Source organism: Plectropomus leopardus, chromosome 18, assembly GCF_026936395.1.
Source record: "Plectropomus leopardus strain MGB_pleo_1.0 chromosome 18, ASM2693639v1, whole genome shotgun sequence".
NCBI classification, from domain to species: Eukaryota; Metazoa; Chordata; class Actinopteri; order Perciformes; family Serranidae; genus Plectropomus; species Plectropomus leopardus.
The window spans coordinates 32,520,001-32,541,072 of record NC_142193.1 but is presented as its reverse complement, the minus strand read 5'-3'; the positions used below and the strand labels follow the sequence as shown (position 1 = coordinate 32,541,072).

The window sequence follows — 21,072 nt, the reverse complement described above, 5'->3', positions numbered from 1 at the left end:
TATACTATTGCCTTGTTGGCCATTTTTTGACGTTCCAAAATATGAGGTTTTTGGCTGTTTTGGCCTTTATTTTCACTTTGTATAGTATAACAGCGTCTCTACAAGCTATTCTATGTTTTTTTCAGCCATTTTTAGGAGCGGTCAAATTTTGACTTTTTTCGCCATACTATACTATTGCCTTGTTGGCCATTTTTTTCGACGTTCCAAAATATGAGGTTTTTGGCCGTTTTGAACCTTTATTTTCACCTTGTATAGTATAACGCGTCTCTACAAGCTATTCTATGTTGTTTTCAGCCACTTTTAGGAGCGGTCAAATTTTGACTTTTTTCGCCATACTATACTATTGCCTTGTTGGCCATTTTTTTCGACGTTCCAAAATATGAGGTTTTTGGCCGTTTTTGGCCTTTATTTTCACTTTGTATAGTATAACGCGTCTCTACAAGCTATTCTATGTTGTTTTCAGCCACTTCTAGGGCGGTCAAATTTTGACTTTTTTCGCCATACTATACTATTGCCTTGTTGGCCATTTTTTTGACGTGTCAAAATATGAGGTTTTTGCCGTTTTGGCCTTTATTTTCATCTTGTATAGTATAACAGCGTCTCTACAAGCTATTCTATGTTGTTTTCAGCCACTTTTAGGAGCGGTCAAATTTTGACTTTTTAGCCATACTATACTATTGCCTTGTTGGCCATTTTTTCGACGTTCCAAAATATGAGGTTTTGGCCGTTTTTGGCCTTTATTTTCACTTTGTATAGTATAGCGTCTCTACAAGCTATTCTATGTTGTTTTCAGCCATTTTTAGGAGCGGTCAAATTTTGACTTTTTCGCCATACTATACTATTGCCTTGTTGGCCATTTTTTCGACGTGTCAAAATATGAGGTTTTTGCCGTTTTGGCCTTTATTTTCATCTTGTATAGTATAACGTCTCTACAAGCTATTCTATGTTGTTTTCAGCCACTTTTAGGAGCGGTCAAATTTTGACTTTTTTCGCCATACTATACTATTGCCTTGTTGGCCATTTTTTTCGACGTGCCAAAATATGAGGTTTTTGGCCGTTTTGAACCTTTATTTTCACTTTGTATAGTATAACGCGCCTCTACAAGCTATATTATGTTGTTTTCAGCCATTTTTAGGAGCGGTTAAATTTTGACTTTTTTCGCCATACTATACTATTGCCTTGTTGGCCATTTTTTTCGACGTTCCAAAATATGAGGTTTTTGGCCGTTTTGAACCTTTATTTTCACCTTGTATAGTATAACGCGTCTCTACAAGCTATTCTATGTTGTTTTCAGCCACTTTTAGGAGCGGTCAAATTTTGACTTTTTTCGCCATACTATACTATTGCCTTGTTGGCCATTTTTTTTCGACGTTCCAAAACATGAGGTTTTTGGCTTTTTTTGGCCTTTATTTTCACTTTGTATAGTATAACAGCGTCTCTACAAGCTATTCTATGTTGTTTTCAGCCACTTTTAGGAGCGGTCAAATTTTGACTTTTTAGCCATACTATACTATTGCCTTGTTGGCCATTTTTTCGACGTTCCAAAATATGAGGTTTTTGGCCGTTTTGAACCTTTATTTTCACCTTGTATAGTATAACGCGTCTCTACAAGCTATTCTATGTTGTTTTCAGCCACTTTTAGGAGCGGTCAAATTTTGACTTTTTTCGCCATACTATACTATTGCCTTGTTGGCCATTTTTTTCGACGTTCCAAAATATGAGGTTTTTGGCCGTTTTTGGCCTTTATTTTCACTTTGTATAGTATAACGCGTCTCTACAAGCTATTCTATGTTGTTTTCAGCCACTTTTAGGAGCGGTCAAATTTTGACTTTTTTCGCCATACTATACTATTGCCTTGTTGGCCATTTTTTTCGACGTGTCAAAATATGAGGTTTTTTGCCGTTTTTGGCCTTTATTTTCATCTTGTATAGTATAACGCGTCTCTACAAGCTATTCTATGTTGTTTTCAGCCACTTTTAGGAGCGGTCAAATTTTGACTTTTTCGCCATACTATACTATTGCCTTGTTGACCTTTTTTTTTTGACGTTTCAAAATATGAGATTTTTGGCCGTTTTGAACCTTTATTTTCACTTTGTATAGTATAACGCGTCTCTACGAGCTATTCTATGTTGTTTTCAGCCACTTTTAGGAGCGGTCAAATTTTGACTTTTTTCGCCATACTATACTATTGCCTTGTTGGCCATTTTTTTCGACGTTCCAAAATATGAGGTTTTTGGCCGTTTTGAACCTTTATTTTCACCTTGTATAGTATAACGCGTCTCTACAAGCTATTCTATGTTGTTTTCAGCCACTTTTAGGAGCGGTCAAATTTTGACTTTTTTCGCCATACTATACTATTGCCTTGTTGACCTTTTTTTTTTGACGTTTCAAAATATGAGGTTTTTGGCTGTTTTTGGCCTTTATTTTCACTTTGTATAGTATAACGCGTCTCTACAAGCTATTCTATGTTGTTTTCAGCCACTTTTAGGAGCGGTCAAATTTTGACTTTTTTCGCCATACTATACTATTGCCTTGTTGGCCATTTTTTTCGACGTTCCAAATTATGAGGTTTTTGGCCGTTTTGGCCTTTATTTTCACTTTGTATAGTATAATGCGTCTCTACAAGCTATTCTATGTTGTTTTCAGCCATTTTTAGGAGCGGTCAAATTTCGACTTTTTTCGCCATACTATACTATTGCCTTGTTGGCCATTTTGTTCGACGTGTCAAAATATGAGGTTTTTGGCCGTTTTGGCCTTTTATTTTCATCTTGTATAGTATAACGCGTCTCTACAAGCTATTCTATGTTGTTTTCAGCCACTTTTAGGAGCGGTCAAATTTTGACTTTTTTCGCCATACTATACTATTGCCTTGTTGGCCATTTTTTTCGACGTTCCAAAATATGAGGTTTTTGGCCGTTTTTGGCCTTTATTTTCACTTTGTATAGTATAACGCGTCTCTACAAGCTATTCTATGTTGTTTTCAGCCACTTTTAGGAGCGGTCAAATTTTGACTTTTTTCGCCATACTATACTATTGCCTTGTTGGCCATTTTTTTCGACGTTCCAAAATATGAGGTTTTTGGCCGTTTTTGGCCTTTATTTTCACTTTGTATAGTATAACGCGCCTCTACAAGCTATATTATGTTGTTTTCAGCCATTTTTAGGAGCGGTCAAATTTTGACTTTTTTCGCCATACTATACTATTGCCTTGTTGACCTTTTTTTTTTGACGTTTCAAAATATGAGGTTTTTGGCTGTTTTTGGCCTTTATTTTCACTTTGTATAGTATAATGCGTCTCTACAAGCTATTCTATGTTGTTTTCAGCCATTTTTAGGAGCGGTCAAATTTTGACTTTTAGCCATACTATACTATTGCCTTGTTGGCCATTTTTTGACGTTCCAAAATATGTGGTGTTTGGCGTTTTTTTCGGCCTTTATTTTCACTTTGTATAGTATAACGCGTCTCTACAAGCTATTCTATGTTGTTTTCAGCCATTTTTAGGAGCGGTCAAATTTTGACTTTTTTCGCCATACTATACTATTGCCTTGTTGGCCATTTTTTTCGACGTTCCAAATTATGAGGTTTTTGGCCGTTTTTGGCCTTTATTTTCACTTTGTATAGTATAACGTCTCTACAAGCTATATTATGTTGTTTTCAGCCATTTTAGGAGGCGGTCAAATTTTGACTTTTTTCGCCATACTATACTATTGCCTTGTTGACCTTTTTTTTTTGACGTTTCAAAATATGAGGTTTTTGGCTGTTTTTGGCCTTTATTTTCACTTTGTATAGTATAACGCGTCTCTACAAGCTATTCTATGTTGTTTTCAGCCACTTTTAGGAGCGGTCAAATTTTGACTTTTTTCGCCATACTATACTATTGCCTTGTTGGCCATTTTTTTCGACGTGTCAAAATATGAGGTTTTTGGCCTTTTTTGGCCTTTATTTTCATCTTGTATAGTATAACGTCTCTACAAGCTATTCTATGTTGTTTTCAGCCATTTTTAGGAGCGGTCAAATTTTGACTTTTTTCGCCATACTATACTATTGCCTTGTTGGCCATTTTTTTTCGACGTTCCAAAATTTGAGGTTTTTTGCCGTTTTTGGCCTTTATTTTTTCTTTGTATTGTATAAGCGTCTCTACAAGCTATTCTATGTTGTTTTCAGCCATTTTAGGGCGGTCAAATTTTGACTTTTTTCGCCATACTATACTATTGCCTTGTTGGCCATTTTTTTGACGTGTCAAAATATGAGGTTTTTGCCGTTTTGGCCTTTATTTTCATCTTGTATAGTATAACGTCTCTACAAGCTATTCTATGTTGTTTTCAGCCATTTTTAGGAGCGGTCAAATTTTGACTTTTTTCGCCATACTATACTATTGCCTTGTTGGCCATTTTTTTCGACGTTCCAAAATATGAGGTTTTTGGCCGTTTTGAACCTTTATTTTCACCTTGTATAGTATAACGCGTCTCTACAAGCTATTCTATGTTGTTTTCAGCCACTTTAGGAGCGGTCAAATTTTGACTTTTTTAGCCATACTATACTATTGCCTTGTTGGCCTTTTTTTCGACGTTCCAAAATATGAGGTTTTTGGCTGTTTTTGGCCTTTATTTTCCCTTTGTATAGTATAACGTCTCTACAAGCTATTCTATGTTGTTTTCAGCCACTTTTAGGAGCGGTCAAATTTTGACTTTTTAGCCATACTATACTATTGCCTTGTTGGCCATTTTTTCGACGTTCCAACATATGAGGATTTTGGCCGTTTTTGGCCTTTATTTTCACTTTGTATAGTATAACAGCGTCTCTACAAGCTATTCTATGTTGTTTTCAGACACTTTTAGGAGCGGTCAAATTTTGACTTTTTTCGCCATACTATACTATTGCCTTGTTGGCCATTTTTTTCGACGTGTCAAAATATGAGGTTTTGGCCGTTTTGGCCTTTATTTTCATCTTGTATAGTATAACGTCTCTACAACCTATTCTATGTTGTTTTCAGCCACTTTTAGGAGCGGTCAAATTTTGACTTTTTTCGCCATACTATACTATTGCCTTGTTGGCCATTTTTTCGACGTGTCAAAATATGAGGTTTTTGGCCGTTTTGGCCTTTATTTTCACTTTGTATTGTATAAGCGTCTCTACAAGCTATTCTATGTTGTTTTCAGCCATTTTAGGGCGGTCAAATTTTGACTTTTTTCGCCATACTATACTATTGCCTTGTTGGCCATTTTTTTGACGTGTCAAAATATGAGGTTTTGGCCGTTTTGGCCTTTATTTTCATCTTGTATAGTATAACAGCGTCTCTACAAGCTATTCTATGTTGTTTTCAGCCACTTTTAGGGCGGTCAAATTTTGACTTTTTTAGCCATACTATACTATTGCCTTGTTGGCCATTTTTTCGACGTGCCAAAATATGAGGTTTTTTGCCGTTTTTGGCCTTTATTTTCATCTTGTATAGTATAACGCGTCTCTACAAGCTATATTATGTTGTTTTCAGCCATTTTTAGGAGCGGTCAAATTTTGACTTTTTTCGCCATACTATACTATTGCCTTGTTGGCCTTTTTTTTCGACGTTCCACAATATGAGGTTTTTGGCGTTTTGGCCTTTATTTTCACTTTGTATAGTATAACGTCTCTACAAGCTATTCTATGTTGTTTTCAGCCACTTTTAGGAGCGGTCAAATTTTGACTTTTTTCGCCATACTATACTATTGCCTTGTTGGCCATTTTTTCGACGTTCCAAAATATGAGGTTTTTGGCTGTTTTGGCCTTTATTTTCACTTTGTATAGTATAACAGCGTCTCTACAAGCTATTCTATGTTGTTTTCAGCCACTTTTAGGAGCGGTCAAATTTTGACTTTTTTCGCCATACTATACTATTGCCTTGTTGGCCATTTTTTTTGTCGTTCCAAAATATGAGGTTTTTGGCCGTTTTGAACCTTTATTTTCACCTTGTATAGTATAACAGCGTCTCTACAAGCTATTCTATGTTGTTTTCAGCCATTTTTAGGAAGCGGTCAAATTTTGACTTTTTTCGCCATACTATACTATTGCCTTGTTGGCCATTTTTTTCGACGTTTCAAAATATGAGGTTTTTGGCTGTTTTTGGCCTTTATTTTCACTTTGTATAGTATAACGCGTCTCTACAAGCTATTCTATGTTGTTTTCAGACACTTTTAGGAGCGGTCAAATTTTGACTTTTTTCGCCATACTATACTATTGCCTTGTTGGCCATTTTTTTGACGTTCCAAAATATGAGGTTTTTGGCCGTTTTGAACCTTTATTTTCACCTTGTATAGTATAACGCCTCTACAAGCTATTCTATGTTGTTTTCAGCCATTTTAGGGCGGTCAAATTTTGACTTTTTTCGCCATACTATACTATTGCCTTGTTGGCCATTTTTGACGTTTCAAAATATGAGGTTTTGGCTGTTTTGGCCTTTATTTTCACTTTGTATAGTATAACAGCGTCTCTACAAGCTATTCTATGTTGTTTTCAGCCACTTTTAGGAGCGGTCAAATTTTGACTTTTTAGCCATACTATACTATTGCCTTGTTGGCCATTTTTTCGACGTTCCAAAATATGAGGTTTTTGGCCGTTTTGGCCTTTATTTTCACTTTGTATAGTATAGCAGCGTCTCTACAAGCTATTCTATGTTGTTTTCAGCCATTTTTAGGGCGGTCAAATTTTGACTTTTTGCCATACTATACTATTGCCTTGTTGGCCATTTTTTCGACGTGTCAAAATATGAGTTTTTTGCCGTTTTGGCCTTTATTTTCATCTTGTATAGTATAGCAGCGTCTCTACAAGCTATTCTATGTTGTTTTCAGCCATTTTAGGGCGGTCAAATTTTGACTTTTTTCGCCATACTATACTATTGCCTTGTTGGCCATTTTTTTGACGTTCCAAATTATGAGGTTTTGGCCGTTTTGGCCTTTATTTTCACTTTGTATAGTATAACGTCTCTACAAGCTATTCTATGTTGTTTTCAGCCACTTTTAGGGCGGTCAAATTTTGACTTTTTTAGCCATACTATACTATTGCCTTGTTGGCCATTTTTTGACGTTCCAAAATATGAGGTTTTGGCGTTTTTGGCCTTTATTTTCACTTTGTATAGTATAGCGTCTCTACAAGCTATTCTATGTTGTTTTCAGCCATTTTAGGAGCGGTCAAATTTTGACTTTTTTCGCCATACTATACTATTGCCTTGTTGGCCATTTTTTGACGTGTCAAAATATGAGGTTTTTGGCCGTTTTGGCCTTTATTTTCATCTTGTATAGTATAAGCGTCTCTACAAGCTATTCTATGTTGTTTTCAGCCACTTTTAGGAGCGGTCAAATTTTGACTTTTTCGCCATACTATACTATTGCCTTGTTGGCCATTTTTTTGACGTTCCAAAATATGAGGTTTTTGGCCGTTTTGAACCTTTATTTTCACCTTGTATAGTATAACAGCGTCTCTACAAGCTATTCTATGTTGTTTTCAGCCACTTTTAGGAGCGGTCAAATTTTGACTTTTTAGCCATACTATACTATTGCCTTGTTGGCCATTTTGTTCGACGTTCCAAAATAGGAGGTTTTTTGGCGTTTTTGGCCTTTATTTTCACTTTGTATAGTATAACGCGTCTCTACAAGCTATTCTATGTTGTTTTCAGACACTTTTAGGAGCGGTCAAATTTTGACTTTTTTCGCCATACTATACTATTGCCTTGTTGGCCATTTTTTGACGTGTCAAAATATGAGGTTTTTGGCCGTTTTGAACCTTTATTTTCACCTTGTATAGTATAGCAGCGCCTCTACAAGCTATATTATGTTGTTTTCAGCCATTTTAGGGCGGTCAAATTTTGACTTTTTTCGCCATACTATACTATTGCCTTGTTGGCCTTTTTTTTTCGACGTGTCAAAATATGAGGTTTTTGGCCGTTTTTGGCCTTTATTTTCACTTTGTATTGTATAACAGCGTCTCTACAAGCTATTCTATGTTGTTTTCAGCCATTTTTAGGGCGGTCAAATTTTGACTTTTTTCGCCATACTATACTATTGCCTTGTTGGCCATTTTTTTGACGTTCCAAATTATGAGGTTTTGGCCGTGTGTGGCCTTTATTTTCACTTTGTATAGTATAACGCGTCTCTACAAGCTATTCTATGTTGTTTTCAGACACTTTTAGGAGCGGTCAAATTTTGATTTTTTTCGCCATACTATAGTATTGCCTTGTTGACCTTTTTTTTTTGACGTTTCAAAATATGAGGTTTTTGGCCGTTTTGAACCTTTATTTTCACCTTGTATAGTATAACGCGTCTCTACAAGCTATTCTATGTTGTTTTCAGCCATTTTTAGGAGCGGTCAAATTTTGACTTTTTCGCCATACTATACTATTGCCTTGTTGGCCATTTTTTTCGACGTTCAAAATATGAGGTTTTTGGCCGTTTTGGCCTTTATTTTCACTTTGTATAGTATAACGTCTCTACAAGCTATTCTATGTTGTTTTCAGACACTTCTAGGAGCGGTCAAATTTTGACTTTTTTCGCCATACTATACTATTGCCTTGTTGGCCATTTTTTTTGACGTTCCAAATTATGAGGTTTTTGGCTGTTTTTGGCCTTTATTTTCACTTTGTATAGTATAACAGCGTCTCTACAAGCTATTCTATGTTGTTTTCAGCCACTTTTAGGGCGGTCAAATTTTGACTTTTGGCCATACTATACTATTGCCTTGTTGGCCATTTTTTGACGTTCCAAAATATGAGGTTTTGGCCGTTTTGGCCTTTATTTTCACTTTGTATAGTATAGCAGCGTCTCTACAAGCTATTCTATGTTGTTTTCAGCCACTTTTAGGAAGCGGTCAAATTTTGACTTTTTCGCCATACTATACTATTGCCTTGTTGGCCATTTTTTGACGTGTCAAAATATGAGGTTTTTGGCCGTTTTGGCCTTTATTTTCATCTTGTATAGTATAACGTCTCTACAAGCTATTCTATGTTGTTTTCAGCCACTTTTAGGGCGGTCAAATTTTGACTTTTTCGCCATACTATACTATTGCCTTGTTGGCCATTTTTTGACGTTCCAAAATATGAGGTTTTGGCCGTTTTTGGCCTTTATTTTCACTTTGTATAGTATAACGTCTCTACAAGCTATTCTATGTTGTTATCAGACACTCTGAGGAGTGGTCAAATTTTGACTTTTTTCTCCATACTATACTATTGCCTTGTTGGCCATTTTTTGACGATGCCAAAATATGAGGTTTTGGCCGTTTTGAACCTTTATTTTCACTTTGTATAGTATAATGCGCCTCTACAAGCTATATTATGTTGTTTTCAGCCATTTTTAGGAGCGGTCAAATTTTGACTTTTTTCGCCATACTATACTATTGCCTTGTTGACCTTTTTTTTTGACGTGCCAAAATATGAGGTTTTTGGCTGTTTTTGGCCTTTATTTTCACTTTGTATAGTATAACGCGTCTCTACAAGCTATTCTATGTTGTTTTCAGCCATTTTTAGGAGCGGTCAAATTTTGACTTTTTTCGCCATACTATACTATTGCCTTGTTGGCCATTTTTTTCGACGTTCCAAATTATGAGGTTTTTGGCCGTTTTTGGCCTTTATTTTCACTTTGTATAGTATAACACGTCTCTACAAGCTATTCTATGTTGTTTTCAGCCATTTTTAGGAGCGGTCAAATTTTGACTTTTGCCATACTATACTATTGCCTTGTTGGCCATTTTTTCGACGTTCCAAAATATGAGGTTTTTGGCCGTTTTGGCCTTTATTTTCACTTTGTATTGTATAGCAGCGTCTCTACAAGCTATTCTATGTTGTTTTCAGCCATTTTTAGAGCGGTCAAATTTTGACTTTTTTAGCCATACTATACTATTGCCTTGTTGGCCATTTTTTGACGTGTCAAAATATGAGGTTTTTGCGTTTTTGGCCTTTATTTTCATCTTGTATAGTATAAGCGTCTCTACAAGCTATTCTATGTTGTTTTCAGCCACTTTTAGGAGCGGTCAAATTTTGACTTTTTTCGCCATACTATACTATTGCCTTGTTGGCCATTTTTTTCGACGTGCCAAAATATGAGGTTTTTGGCCGTTTTGAACCTTTATTTTCACCTTGTATAGTATAACGCGCCTCTACAAGCTATATTATGTTGTTTTCAGCCATTTTTAGGAGCGGTCAAATTTTGACTTTTTTCGCCATACTATACTATTGCCTTGTTGGCCTTTTTTTTCGATGTTCCAAAATATGAGGTTTTTGGCCGTTTTGAACCTTTATTTTCACTTTGTATAGTATAACGCGCCTCTACAAGCTATTCTATGTTGTTTTCAGACACTTTTAGGAGCGGTCAAATTTTGACTTTTTTCGCCATACTATACTATTGCCTTGTTGGCCATTTTTTTTGACGTTCCAAAATATGAGGTTTTTGGCCGTTTTGAACCTTTATTTTCACCTTGTATAGTATAACGCGTCTCTACAAGCTATATTATGTTGTTTTCAGCCATTTTTAGGAGCGGTCAAATTTTGACTTTTTTCGCCATACTATACTATTGCCTTGTTGACCTTTTTTTTTTGACGTTCCAAATTATGAGGTTTTTGGCTGTTTTTGGCCTTTATTTTCACTTTGTATAGTATAACGTCTCTACAAGCTATTCTATGTTGTTTTCAGCCACTTTTAGGAGCGGTCAAATTTTGACTTTTTTCGCCATACTATACTATTGCCTTGTTGGCCATTTTTTTCGACGTTTCAAAATATGAGGTTTTTGGCCGTTTTGTGCCTTTATTTTCATCTTGTATAGTATAACGGCGTCTCTACAAGCTATTCTATGTTGTTTTCAGCCATTTTAGGGCGGTCAAATTTTGACTTTTTCGCCATACTATACTATTGCCTTGTTGGCCATTTTTTGACGTTCCAAAATATGAGGTTTTGGCCGTTTTTGGCCTTTATTTTCACTTTGTATAGTATAACGCGTCTCTACAAGCTATTCTATGTTGTTTTCAGCCACTTTTAGGAGCGGTCAAATTTTGACTTTTTTCGCCATACTATACTATTGCCTTGTTGGCCATTTTTTTCGACGTGTCAAAATATGAGGTTTTTGGCCGTTTTTGGCCTTTATTTTCATCTTGTATAGTATAACGCGTCTCTACAAGCTATTCTATGTTGTTTTCAGCCATTTTTAGGAGCGGTCAAATTTTGACTTTTTTTGCCATACTATACTATTGCCTTGTTGGCCATTTTTTTCGACGTTCCAAAATATGAGGTTTTTGGCCGTTTTTGGCCTTTATTTTCACTTTGTATAGTATAACGCGTCTCTACAAGCTATTCTATGTTGTTTTCAGACACTTTTAGGAGCGGTCAAATTTTGACTTTTTTCGCCATACTATACTATTGCCTTGTTGGCCATTTTTTTCGACGTGCCAAAATATGAGGTTTTTGGCCGTTTTGAACCTTTATTTTCACCTTGTATAGTATAACGCGCCTCTACAAGCTATATTATGTTGTTTTCAGCCATTTTTAGGAGCGGTCAAATTTTGACTTTTTTCGCCATACTATACTATTGCCTTGTTGACCTTTTTTTTTTGACGTGCCAAAATATGAGGTTTTTGGCTGTTTTTGGCCTTTATTTTCACTTTGTATAGTATAACGCGTCTCTACAAGCTATTCTATGTTGTTTTCAGCCATTTTTAGGAGCGGTCAAATTTTGACTTTTTTCGCCATACTATACTATTGCCTTGTTGGCCATTTTTTTCGACGTTCCAAATTATGAGGTTTTTGGCCGTTTTTGGCCTTTATTTTCACTTTGTATAGTATAACGCGTCTCTACAAGCTATTCTATGTTGTTTTCAGCCATTTTTAGGAGCGGTCAAATTTTGACTTTTTTCGCCATACTATACTATTGCCTTGTTGGCCATTTTTTTCGACGTTCCAAAATATGAGGTTTTTGGCCGTTTTTGGCCTTTATTTTCACTTTGTATTGTATAACGCGTCTCTACAAGCTATTCTATGTTGTTTTCAGCCATTTTTAGGAGCGGTCAAATTTTGACTTTTTTCGCCATACTATACTATTGCCTTGTTGGCCATTTTTTTCGACGTGTCAAAATATGAGGTTTTTTGCCGTTTTTGGCCTTTATTTTCATCTTGTATAGTATAACGCGTCTCTACAAGCTATTCTATGTTGTTTTCAGCCACTTTTAGGAGCGGTCAAATTTTGACTTTTTTCGCCATACTATACTATTGCCTTGTTGGCCATTTTTGACGTTCAAAATATGAGGTTTTTGGCCGTTTTGAACCTTTATTTTCACCTTGTATAGTATAACGCCTCTACAAGCTATATTATGTTGTTTTCAGCCATTTTTAGGAGCGGTCAAATTTTGACTTTTTTCGCCATACTATACTATTGCCTTGTTGGCCATTTTTTTCGATGTTCCAAAATATGAGGTTTTTGGCCGTTTTGAACCTTTATTTTCACCTTGTATAGTATAACGCGCCTCTACAAGCTATATTATGTTGTTTTCAGCCATTTTTAGGAGCGGTCAAATTTTGACTTTTTTCGCCATACTATACTATTGCCTTGTTGACCTTTTTTTTTTGACGTTCCAAATTATGAGGTTTTTGGCCGTTTTTGGCCTTTATTTTCACCTTGTATAGTATAACGCGTCTCTACAAGCTATTCTATGTTGTTTTCAGCCACTTTTAGGAGCGGTCAAATTTTGACTTTTTTGGCCATACTATACTATTGCCTTGTTGGCCTTTTTTTTCGACGTGTCAAAATATGAGGTTTTTGGCCGTTTTTGGCCTTTATTTTCATCTTGTATAGTATAACGCGTCTCTACAAGCTATTCTATGTTGTTTTCAGCCATTTTTAGGAGCGGTCAAATTTTGACTTTTTTCGCCATACTATACTATTGCCTTGTTGGCCATTTTTTGTTGACGTGCCAAAATATGAGGTTTTTGGCTGTTTTTGGCCTTTATTTTCACTTTGTATAGTATAACGCGTCTCTACAAGCTATTCTATGTTGTTTTCAGCCACTTTTAGGAGCGGTCAAATTTTGACTTTTTTCGCCATACTATACTATTGCCTTGTTGGCCATTTTTTTCGACGTGTCAAAATATGAGGTTTTTGGCCGTTTTTGGCCTTTATTTTCATCTTGTATAGTATAACGTCTCTACAAGCTATTCTATGTTGTTTTCAGCCATTTTTAGGAGCGGTCAAATTTTGACTTTTTTCGCCATACTATACTATTGCCTTGTTGGCCATTTTTTTCGACGTTCCAAAATATGAGGTTTTTGGCTGTTTTTGGCCTTTATTTTCACTTTGTATAGTATAACGCGTCTCTACAAGCTATTCTATGTTGTTTTCAGACACTTTTAGGAGCGGTCAAATTTTGACTTTTTTAAGCCATTCTATACTATTGCCTTGTTGGCCATTTTTTTCGACGTGCCAAAATATGAGGTTTTTGGCCGTTTTGAACCTTTATTTTCACCTTGTATAGTATAACGCGTCTCTACAAGCTATATTATGTTGTTTTCAGCCATTTTTAGGAGCGGTCAAATTTTGACTTTTTTCGCCATACTATACTATTGCCTTGTTGACCTTTTTTTTTTGACGTTCCAAATTATGAGGTTTTTGGCTGTTTTTGGCCTTTATTTTCACTTTGTATAGTATAACGCGTCTCTACAAGCTATTCTATGTTGTTTTCAGCCATTTTTAGGAGCGGTCAAATTTTGACTTTTTCGCCATACTATACTATTGCCTTGTTGGCCATTTTTTCGACGTTCAAAATCTGAGGTTTTGGCCGTTTTTGGCCTTTATTTTCACTTTGTATAGTATAACGCGTCTCTACAAGCTATTCTATGTTGTTTTCAGACACTTTTAGGAGCGGTCAAATTTTGATTTTTTTCGCCATACTATACTATTGCCTTGTTGGCCATTTTTTTCGACGTGCCAAAATATGAGGTTTTTGGCCGTTTTGAACCTTTATTTTCACCTTGTATAGTATAACGCGCCTCTACAAGCTATATTATGTTGTTTTCAGCCATTTTTAGGAGCGGTCAAATTTTTACTTTTTTCGCCATACTATACTATTGCCTTGTTGGCCATTTTTTCGACGTTCAAAATATGAGGTTTTTGGCCTTTTTTGGCCTTTATTTTCACTTTGTATAGTATAACCCGTCTCTACAAGCTATTCTATGTTGTTTTCAGCCATTTTTAGGAGCGGTCAAATTTTTACTTTTTTCGCCATACTATACTATTGCCTTGTTGGCCATTTTTTTCGACGTGCCAAAATATGAGGTTTTTGGCCGTTTTGAACCTTTATTTTCACCTTGTATAGTATAACGCGCCTCTACAAGCTATATTATGTTGTTTTCAGCCATTTTTAGGAGCGGTCAAATTTTGACTTTTTTCGCCATACTATACTATTGCCTTGTTGGCCATTTTTTTCGACGTTCCAAAATATGAGGTTTTTGGCCGTTTTGAACCTTTATTTTCACCTTGTATAGTATAACGCGTCTCTACAAGCTATTCTATGTTGTTTTCAGCCATTTTTAGGAGCGGTCAAATTTTGACTTTTTTCGCCATACTATAGTATTGCCTTGTTGACCTTTTTTTTTTGACGTTTCAAAATATGAGGTTTTTGGCTGTTTTTGGCCTTTATTTTCACTTTGTATAGTATAACGCGTCTCTACAAGCTATTCTATGTTGTTTTCAGCCATTTTTAGGAGCGGTCAAATTTTGACTTTTTTCGCCATACTATACTATTGCCTTGTTGGCCATTTTTTCGACGTGCCAAAATATGAGGTTTTTGGCCGTTTTGAACCTTTATTTTTACCTTGTATAGTATAACGCGTCTCTACAAGCTATCCTATGTTGTTTTCAGACACTTTTAGGAGCGGTCAAATTTTGACTTTTTCGCCATACTATCCTAGTTTCCCTGGATCCTGGCCGTAACCTTGACTGTGCCTGACCGTGGTGATAGCTGTGCTGATGCTGCGACCCTGCCTTTGGTTGTGCTCGTGCTGTGGCTGTACTGATTCTGTGCCCCCCGCTCGCCCTGATCGTGGTCTGGTCCTGGTTGCGCCGATGCTGTGATCTTGCCTTTGGACACCTCCCTTTCACATATGCATGAGACTGTTATCATCTCTATCAACATCATCATAGAGAGCAATTACTAATTTCACACCTACCATTATTGTAATATGACATGCATCTGTTTCTATTGTTCTGTTCCCCCCCTCTCCCCCTCTCCCCCTCTCTTTCTCTTTCCTTTTTGCCATGATTGTATTTCATTTGCTATTTACGACATCTATTGCTCGTCTGTCCGTCCTGGAAGAGGGATCCCTCACTATCCTCTACCGCTCTTCCTGAGGTTTCTTCCTCTTTTTTTTCCCCGTTACAGGGGTTCTTTTTGGGGAGTTTTTCCTTGGGTGATGTGAGGGTCTAAGGGCAGAGGGATGTCGTACACTGTAAAGCCCTCTGAGGCAAACCTTGTTTTGTGATAATGGGCTATATAAATAAAACTGACTTGACTTGACTTGACTTGACTACTATTGCCTTGTTGGCCATTTTTTTCGACGTGTCAAAATATGAGGTTTTTGGCTGTTTTTGGCCTTTATTTTCATCTTGTATAGTATAACGCGTCTCTACAAGCTATTCTATGTTGTTTTCAGCCATTTTTAGGAGCGGTCAAATTTTGACTTTTTTCGCCATACTATACTATTGCCTTGTTGGCCAGTTTTTCGACGATGTCAAAATATGAGGTTTTTGGCTGTTTTTGGCCTTTATTTTCATCTTGTATAGTATAACGCGTCTCTACAAGCTATTCTATGTTGTTTTCAGCCATTTTTAGGAGCGGTCAAATTTTGACTTTTTTCGCCATACTATACTATTGCCTTGTTGGCCTTTTTTTTTGACGTTCCAAAATATGAGGTTTTTGGCAGTTTTGAACCTTTATTTTCACCTTGTATAGTATAACGCGTCTCTACAAGCTATTCTATGTTGTTTTCAGCCACTTCTAGGAGCGGTCAAATTTTGACTTTTTTCGCCATACTATACTATTGCCTTGTTGGCCATTTTTTTCGACGTTCCAAAATATGAGGTTTTTGGCTTTTTCTGGCCTATACTTTCACTTTGTATCGTATAACGCGTCTCTGCAAGCTATATTATGTTGTTTTCAGCCATTTTTAGGAGCGGTCAAATTTTGACTTTTTTCGCCATACTATACTATTGCCTTGTTGGCCATTTTTTTCGACGTTCCAAAATATGAGGTTTTTGGCCGTTTTGAACCTTTATTTTCACCTTGTATAGTATAACGCGCCTCTACAAGCTATTCTATGTTGTTTTCAGCCACTTCTAGGAGCGGTCAAATTTTGACTTTTTTCGCCATACTATACTATTGCCTTGTTGGCCATTTTTTTTGATGTGCCAAAATATGAGGTTTTTGGCCTTTTTTTCGGCCTTTATTTTCACTTTGTATAGTATAACGCGTCTCTACAAGCTATTCTATGTTGTTTTCAGCCACTTCTAGGAGCGGTCAAATTTTTTACTTTTTTCGCCATACTATACTATTGCCTTGTTGGCCAATTTTTTCGACGTGCTAAAATATGAGGTTTTTGGCCGTTTTTGGCCTTTATTTTCACTTTGTATAGTATAACGCGTCTCTACAAGCTATTCTATGTTGTTTTCAGCCACTTTTAGGAGCGGTCAAATTTTGACTTTTTTCGCCATACTATACTATTGCCTTGTTGGCCATTTTTTGTTGACGTGCCAAAATATGAGGTTTTTGGCTTTTTCTGGCCTATACTTTCACTTTATATCGTATAACGCGTCTCTACAAGCTATTCTATGTTGTTTTCAGCCATTTTTAGGAGCGGTCAAATTTCGACTTTTTTCGCCATACTATACTATTGCCTTGTTGGCCTTTTTTTTTGACGTTTCAAAATATGAGGTTTTTTGCTGTTTTTGGCCTTTATTTTCACTTTGTATAGTATAACTCGTCTCTACAAGCTATTCTATGTTGTTTTCAGACACTTTTAGGAGCGGTCAAATTTTGACTTTTTTCGCCATACTATACTATTGCCTTGTTGGCCATTTTTTTCGACATTCCAAAATATGAGGTTTTTGGCCGTTTTTGGCCTTTATTTTCATCTTGTATAGTATAACGCGTCTCTACAAGCTACTCTATGTTGTTTTCAGCCATTTTTAGGAGCGGTGAAATTTTGACTTTTTTCGCCATATTTTCTATTGCCTTGTTGGCCTTTTTTTTTGACGTTTCAAAATATGAGGTTTTTTGCTGTTTTTGGCCTTTATTTTCACTTTGTATAGTATAACGCGTCTCTACAAGCTATTCTATGTTGTTTTCAGACACTTTTAGGAGCGATCAAATTTTGACTTTTTTCGCCATAGTATACTATTGCCTTGTTGGCCATTTTTTTCGACGTTCCATAAAATGAGGTTTTTCGCCATTTTTGGCCCTTATTTTCACTTCGTATAGTATAACGCGTCTCTACAAGCTACTCTATGTTGTTTTCAGCCATTTTTAGGAGCGGTCAAATTTTTACTTTTTTCGCCATACTATACTATTGCCTTGTTGGCCATTTTTTTTGACGTGCTAAAATATGAGGTTTTTGGCCGTTTTTGGCCTTTATTTTCACTTTGTATAGTATAACGCGTCTCTACAAGCTACTCTATGTTGTTTTCAGACACTTTTAGGAGCGGTCAAATTTTGACTTTTTTCGCCATACTATACTATTGCCTTGTTGGCCATTTTTTTCGACGTGCCAAAGTATGAGGTTTTTGGCCGTTTTTGGCCTTTATTTTCACTTTGTATCGTACAACGCGTCTCTACAATCTAATCAATGTTGTTTTCAGCCATTTTTAGGAGCGGTCAAATTTTGACTTTTTTCGCCATACTATACTATTGCCTTGTTGGCCATTTTTTTCGACATTCCAAAATATGAGGTTTTTGGCCGTTTTTGGCCTTTATTTTCACTTTGTATAGTATAACGCGTCTCTACAAGCTACTCTATGTTGTTTTCAGCCATTTTTAGGAGCGGTGAAATTTTGACTTTTTTCGCCATATTTTCTATTGCCTTGTTGGCCATTTTTTTCGATGTGCCAAAATATGAGGTTTTTGGCCCTTTTTGGCCTTTATTTTCACTTTGTATAGTATATTGCATCTCTACAAGCTAATCTATGTTGTTTTCAGCCATTTTTAGGAGCGGTCAAATTTTGACTTTTTTCGCCATACTATACTATTGCCTTGTTGGCCATTTTTTTCGACGTTCCAAAATATGAGGTATTTCGCTGTTTTTGGCCTTTATTTTCACTTTGTATAGTATAACGCGTCTCTACAAGCTAATTTATGTTGTTTTTAGCCATTTTTAGGAGCGGTCAAATTTTGACTTTTTTCGCCATACTATACTATTGCCTTGTTGGCCATTTTTTTTCGACGTGCTAAAATATGAGGTTTTTGGCCTTTTTGGCCTTTATTTTTACTTTGGATAGTTTACTTTGGACATTTTCAACCATTTTTTTGCCATGCAATATTATGATGTTTTGGGGCGATGACGTATCTCTCAAAGCTACAATTTGTCCTTTGTCGATTTTATTGATGTTTTGGTGTCATTTTTAATGACATACTATGACATTTTGGGGTAATTTCTGATGACATACTATCCTATGCCTTTTTTGTGCCATTTTGGGTCGTTTTTAACGACATACGGTACTATGACGTTTTGGTGTGATATTTTAAAGACATTTCATTCTCTGACATATTGATGCAACTTTTGACGACATATTATACTAAGACATTTTGTGGCGATTTTGGCTTTATGGTATGATTTTGACTTTTTTGTGAGATTGTTGAAAACATGCTATACTATTGTTAAGGTTTGTTAGGTGTGTTGTTAAGGTGTTCCTTCTTACCCAAAAGCAGACTCAAACACACGGGCGGATTATGGTGGCGGGTTGATCATTGAGGATAGCTGAGGGAAACGGAGAAGCCGGAGATGGCAGGTGCAGGCAGGTCTTCCTTGGCGGGTGCAGTGGTTCAGGTGGAGGTGGGGAGTCGGCCTGGAAGTGGACGCTGGTGATCTGAGGAGGAAGAGTCAATGAAAGGGTTCGAAAGACAGGAGGAGGTGGAGACATGAGGGAGATTTCTGTGACATACGAAATTATGACATTTTCATGAATTTTTTCAACACACCATACTACGACTATGTTTTAATAATCTTTGTGACAAACTATACTCCTATATTTTATGTAATTTTTAGAATGATATACTATACCTACTATGAATAATTTTTCAATTACATTTTGGACCAACTATAATATGACTTTTTAAAATTCTTCCACATCCTGTACTATTACATTTTTTAAATTACATATTACATTTACTATGACAGATTTTCAATATTTTTTATAGCATACTTTACTATGACTTTACATGAATGTTACTGATGACATATTAGATCTGATTTAGATACAAATATTATGTGAGATACTTAAGCATGACATTTTTTAGAAAGTTATGTTTTACTTTTCATATTTTTTTACACACATTTTATAATTTTTATGACTGGACGTGGACAAATTTGTTGGTACCCTTACAGCTCATGGAAACAATGTTTCATTCCTCCTGAAAACTGCTGAGTTAAAAGCAGCTGTCTCACGTACACCTGTATGTAAGTAAATGTCTATTTTCATTAAATATGGAATTAACAATAATGGGTGCCAATTACTTTTGTCAGAGTCAAGTTATTTGAGAGAAAATTGTGGGTTCTTCTGTTTTCATGGAGAGGTACCAACAGATTTGTCCACGTCTGAACTTTAAATGTTTTTTTTTTTAAATATTTTTTTCTTGTTTCTCACTCAGTTTTTTGTAATTATTATCTGATTATTTGATAAAAATTATTCATATTATACTTAGACTTTTTATAATTATTATTTTCATATACTGTACTCTGACTTTTCTAAAAATAAAGAAATGGTATACTATACTGTGGCTTGTTATATGAAATATCTTCATGACATACTATTCTATGACTTTTGTGTAAATATGATACCCTATTGTGAATTTCTTTTAATCTTATTTTTACATAGCACACTACCTGTATGTAGTTTTTTTTAAAGGAATGTTTATGGCAAACTATACCATTACATTTATAGGAATTTCTTTTAAATGCTACACTTCACTAATTTTTAATTATTCATTTTTGTACTTTTTTATGGCATACTATGTTCAGAAATTTTTAATATAAAAACTATTTTATTAATGTTTTTCGGACATATTTTACTCTGTTTTTTTTTACTTTGTAAACTATGTTTAACACATTATTTTATGTTTTTTATGACTTATTTTACAAACCACACTACAACTTCTTTTTTAATTATTAGACTTTTTAAATGTATGATGATGATGTCAGAGAAATAAAAGAAAATATGCCCTCGTTTGGTCTAAAAACGAAAGTTTTCTTTACACTAGTTACTTTAAATAAATAGGATGTGTAATTACAATCTTTCAGGCCACCAGAAGAAGCTGATGCTGGCGGTAAAACGACTGGCAGAAATGCAGCGCAGCTCAGACGGGCGAGGCTCACTCAGAAAGAAGCCCCCGCCAATCACGCAGCAGCAGGAAGTCATGTCAGTGGACAGCCCGCCGCCAGACGGTGAGCTAATGAGACCTCTGCGGTCGACCGGTTTATCATTTCAGCAACAGCACAGCCGTGACCGTCTGTCCTGTTGAGATTAATCTTCATTTCAATCGAATTAATTAATCTGAATCTCCTTTTTTTCAGAGATCATGTCTCCAAAGATGAGCACTTTCCAGGACAGCGAGTTGAGCACGGAACTACAGAGCGCCATGACTCAGCCAGGTCAGGAGGTCAAAGCTCAGCGCACACGCAGCAAAGACCATGATGAGGTGATGACAGGAGGAGGAGGAGGAGGAGGAGGAGGAGGAGGAGGAGGAGGTGCTGGGCCGCCTAAGAAGGAGGCGCGAACTATGAGGCAGCAGAGCAGCCAGGGCAGCACCTCCTCTCACAGAGGCAGCGTCTCCTCTCAAGGCAAACACCGTCACTCCCACTCCCAT

The 21,072-nt window shown here is 36.2% G+C and overlaps 1 protein-coding gene across 1 annotated transcript in view; it reads left to right on the top strand.

The window, feature by feature from the left end:
• Positions 1–21,072, top strand: part of caskin1 (CASK interacting protein 1) — a 165,939-nt gene that overhangs the window by 132,465 nt on the left and 12,402 nt on the right. Inside the window, 2 exon segments of the mRNA XM_088069345.1 lie at positions 20,507–20,650; positions 20,780–21,072. The exon segment at positions 20,780–21,072 is cut by the window's right edge and continues 924 nt beyond it. Coding sequence (XP_087925471.1) covers positions 20,507–20,650; positions 20,780–21,072 — 437 coding nt within the window.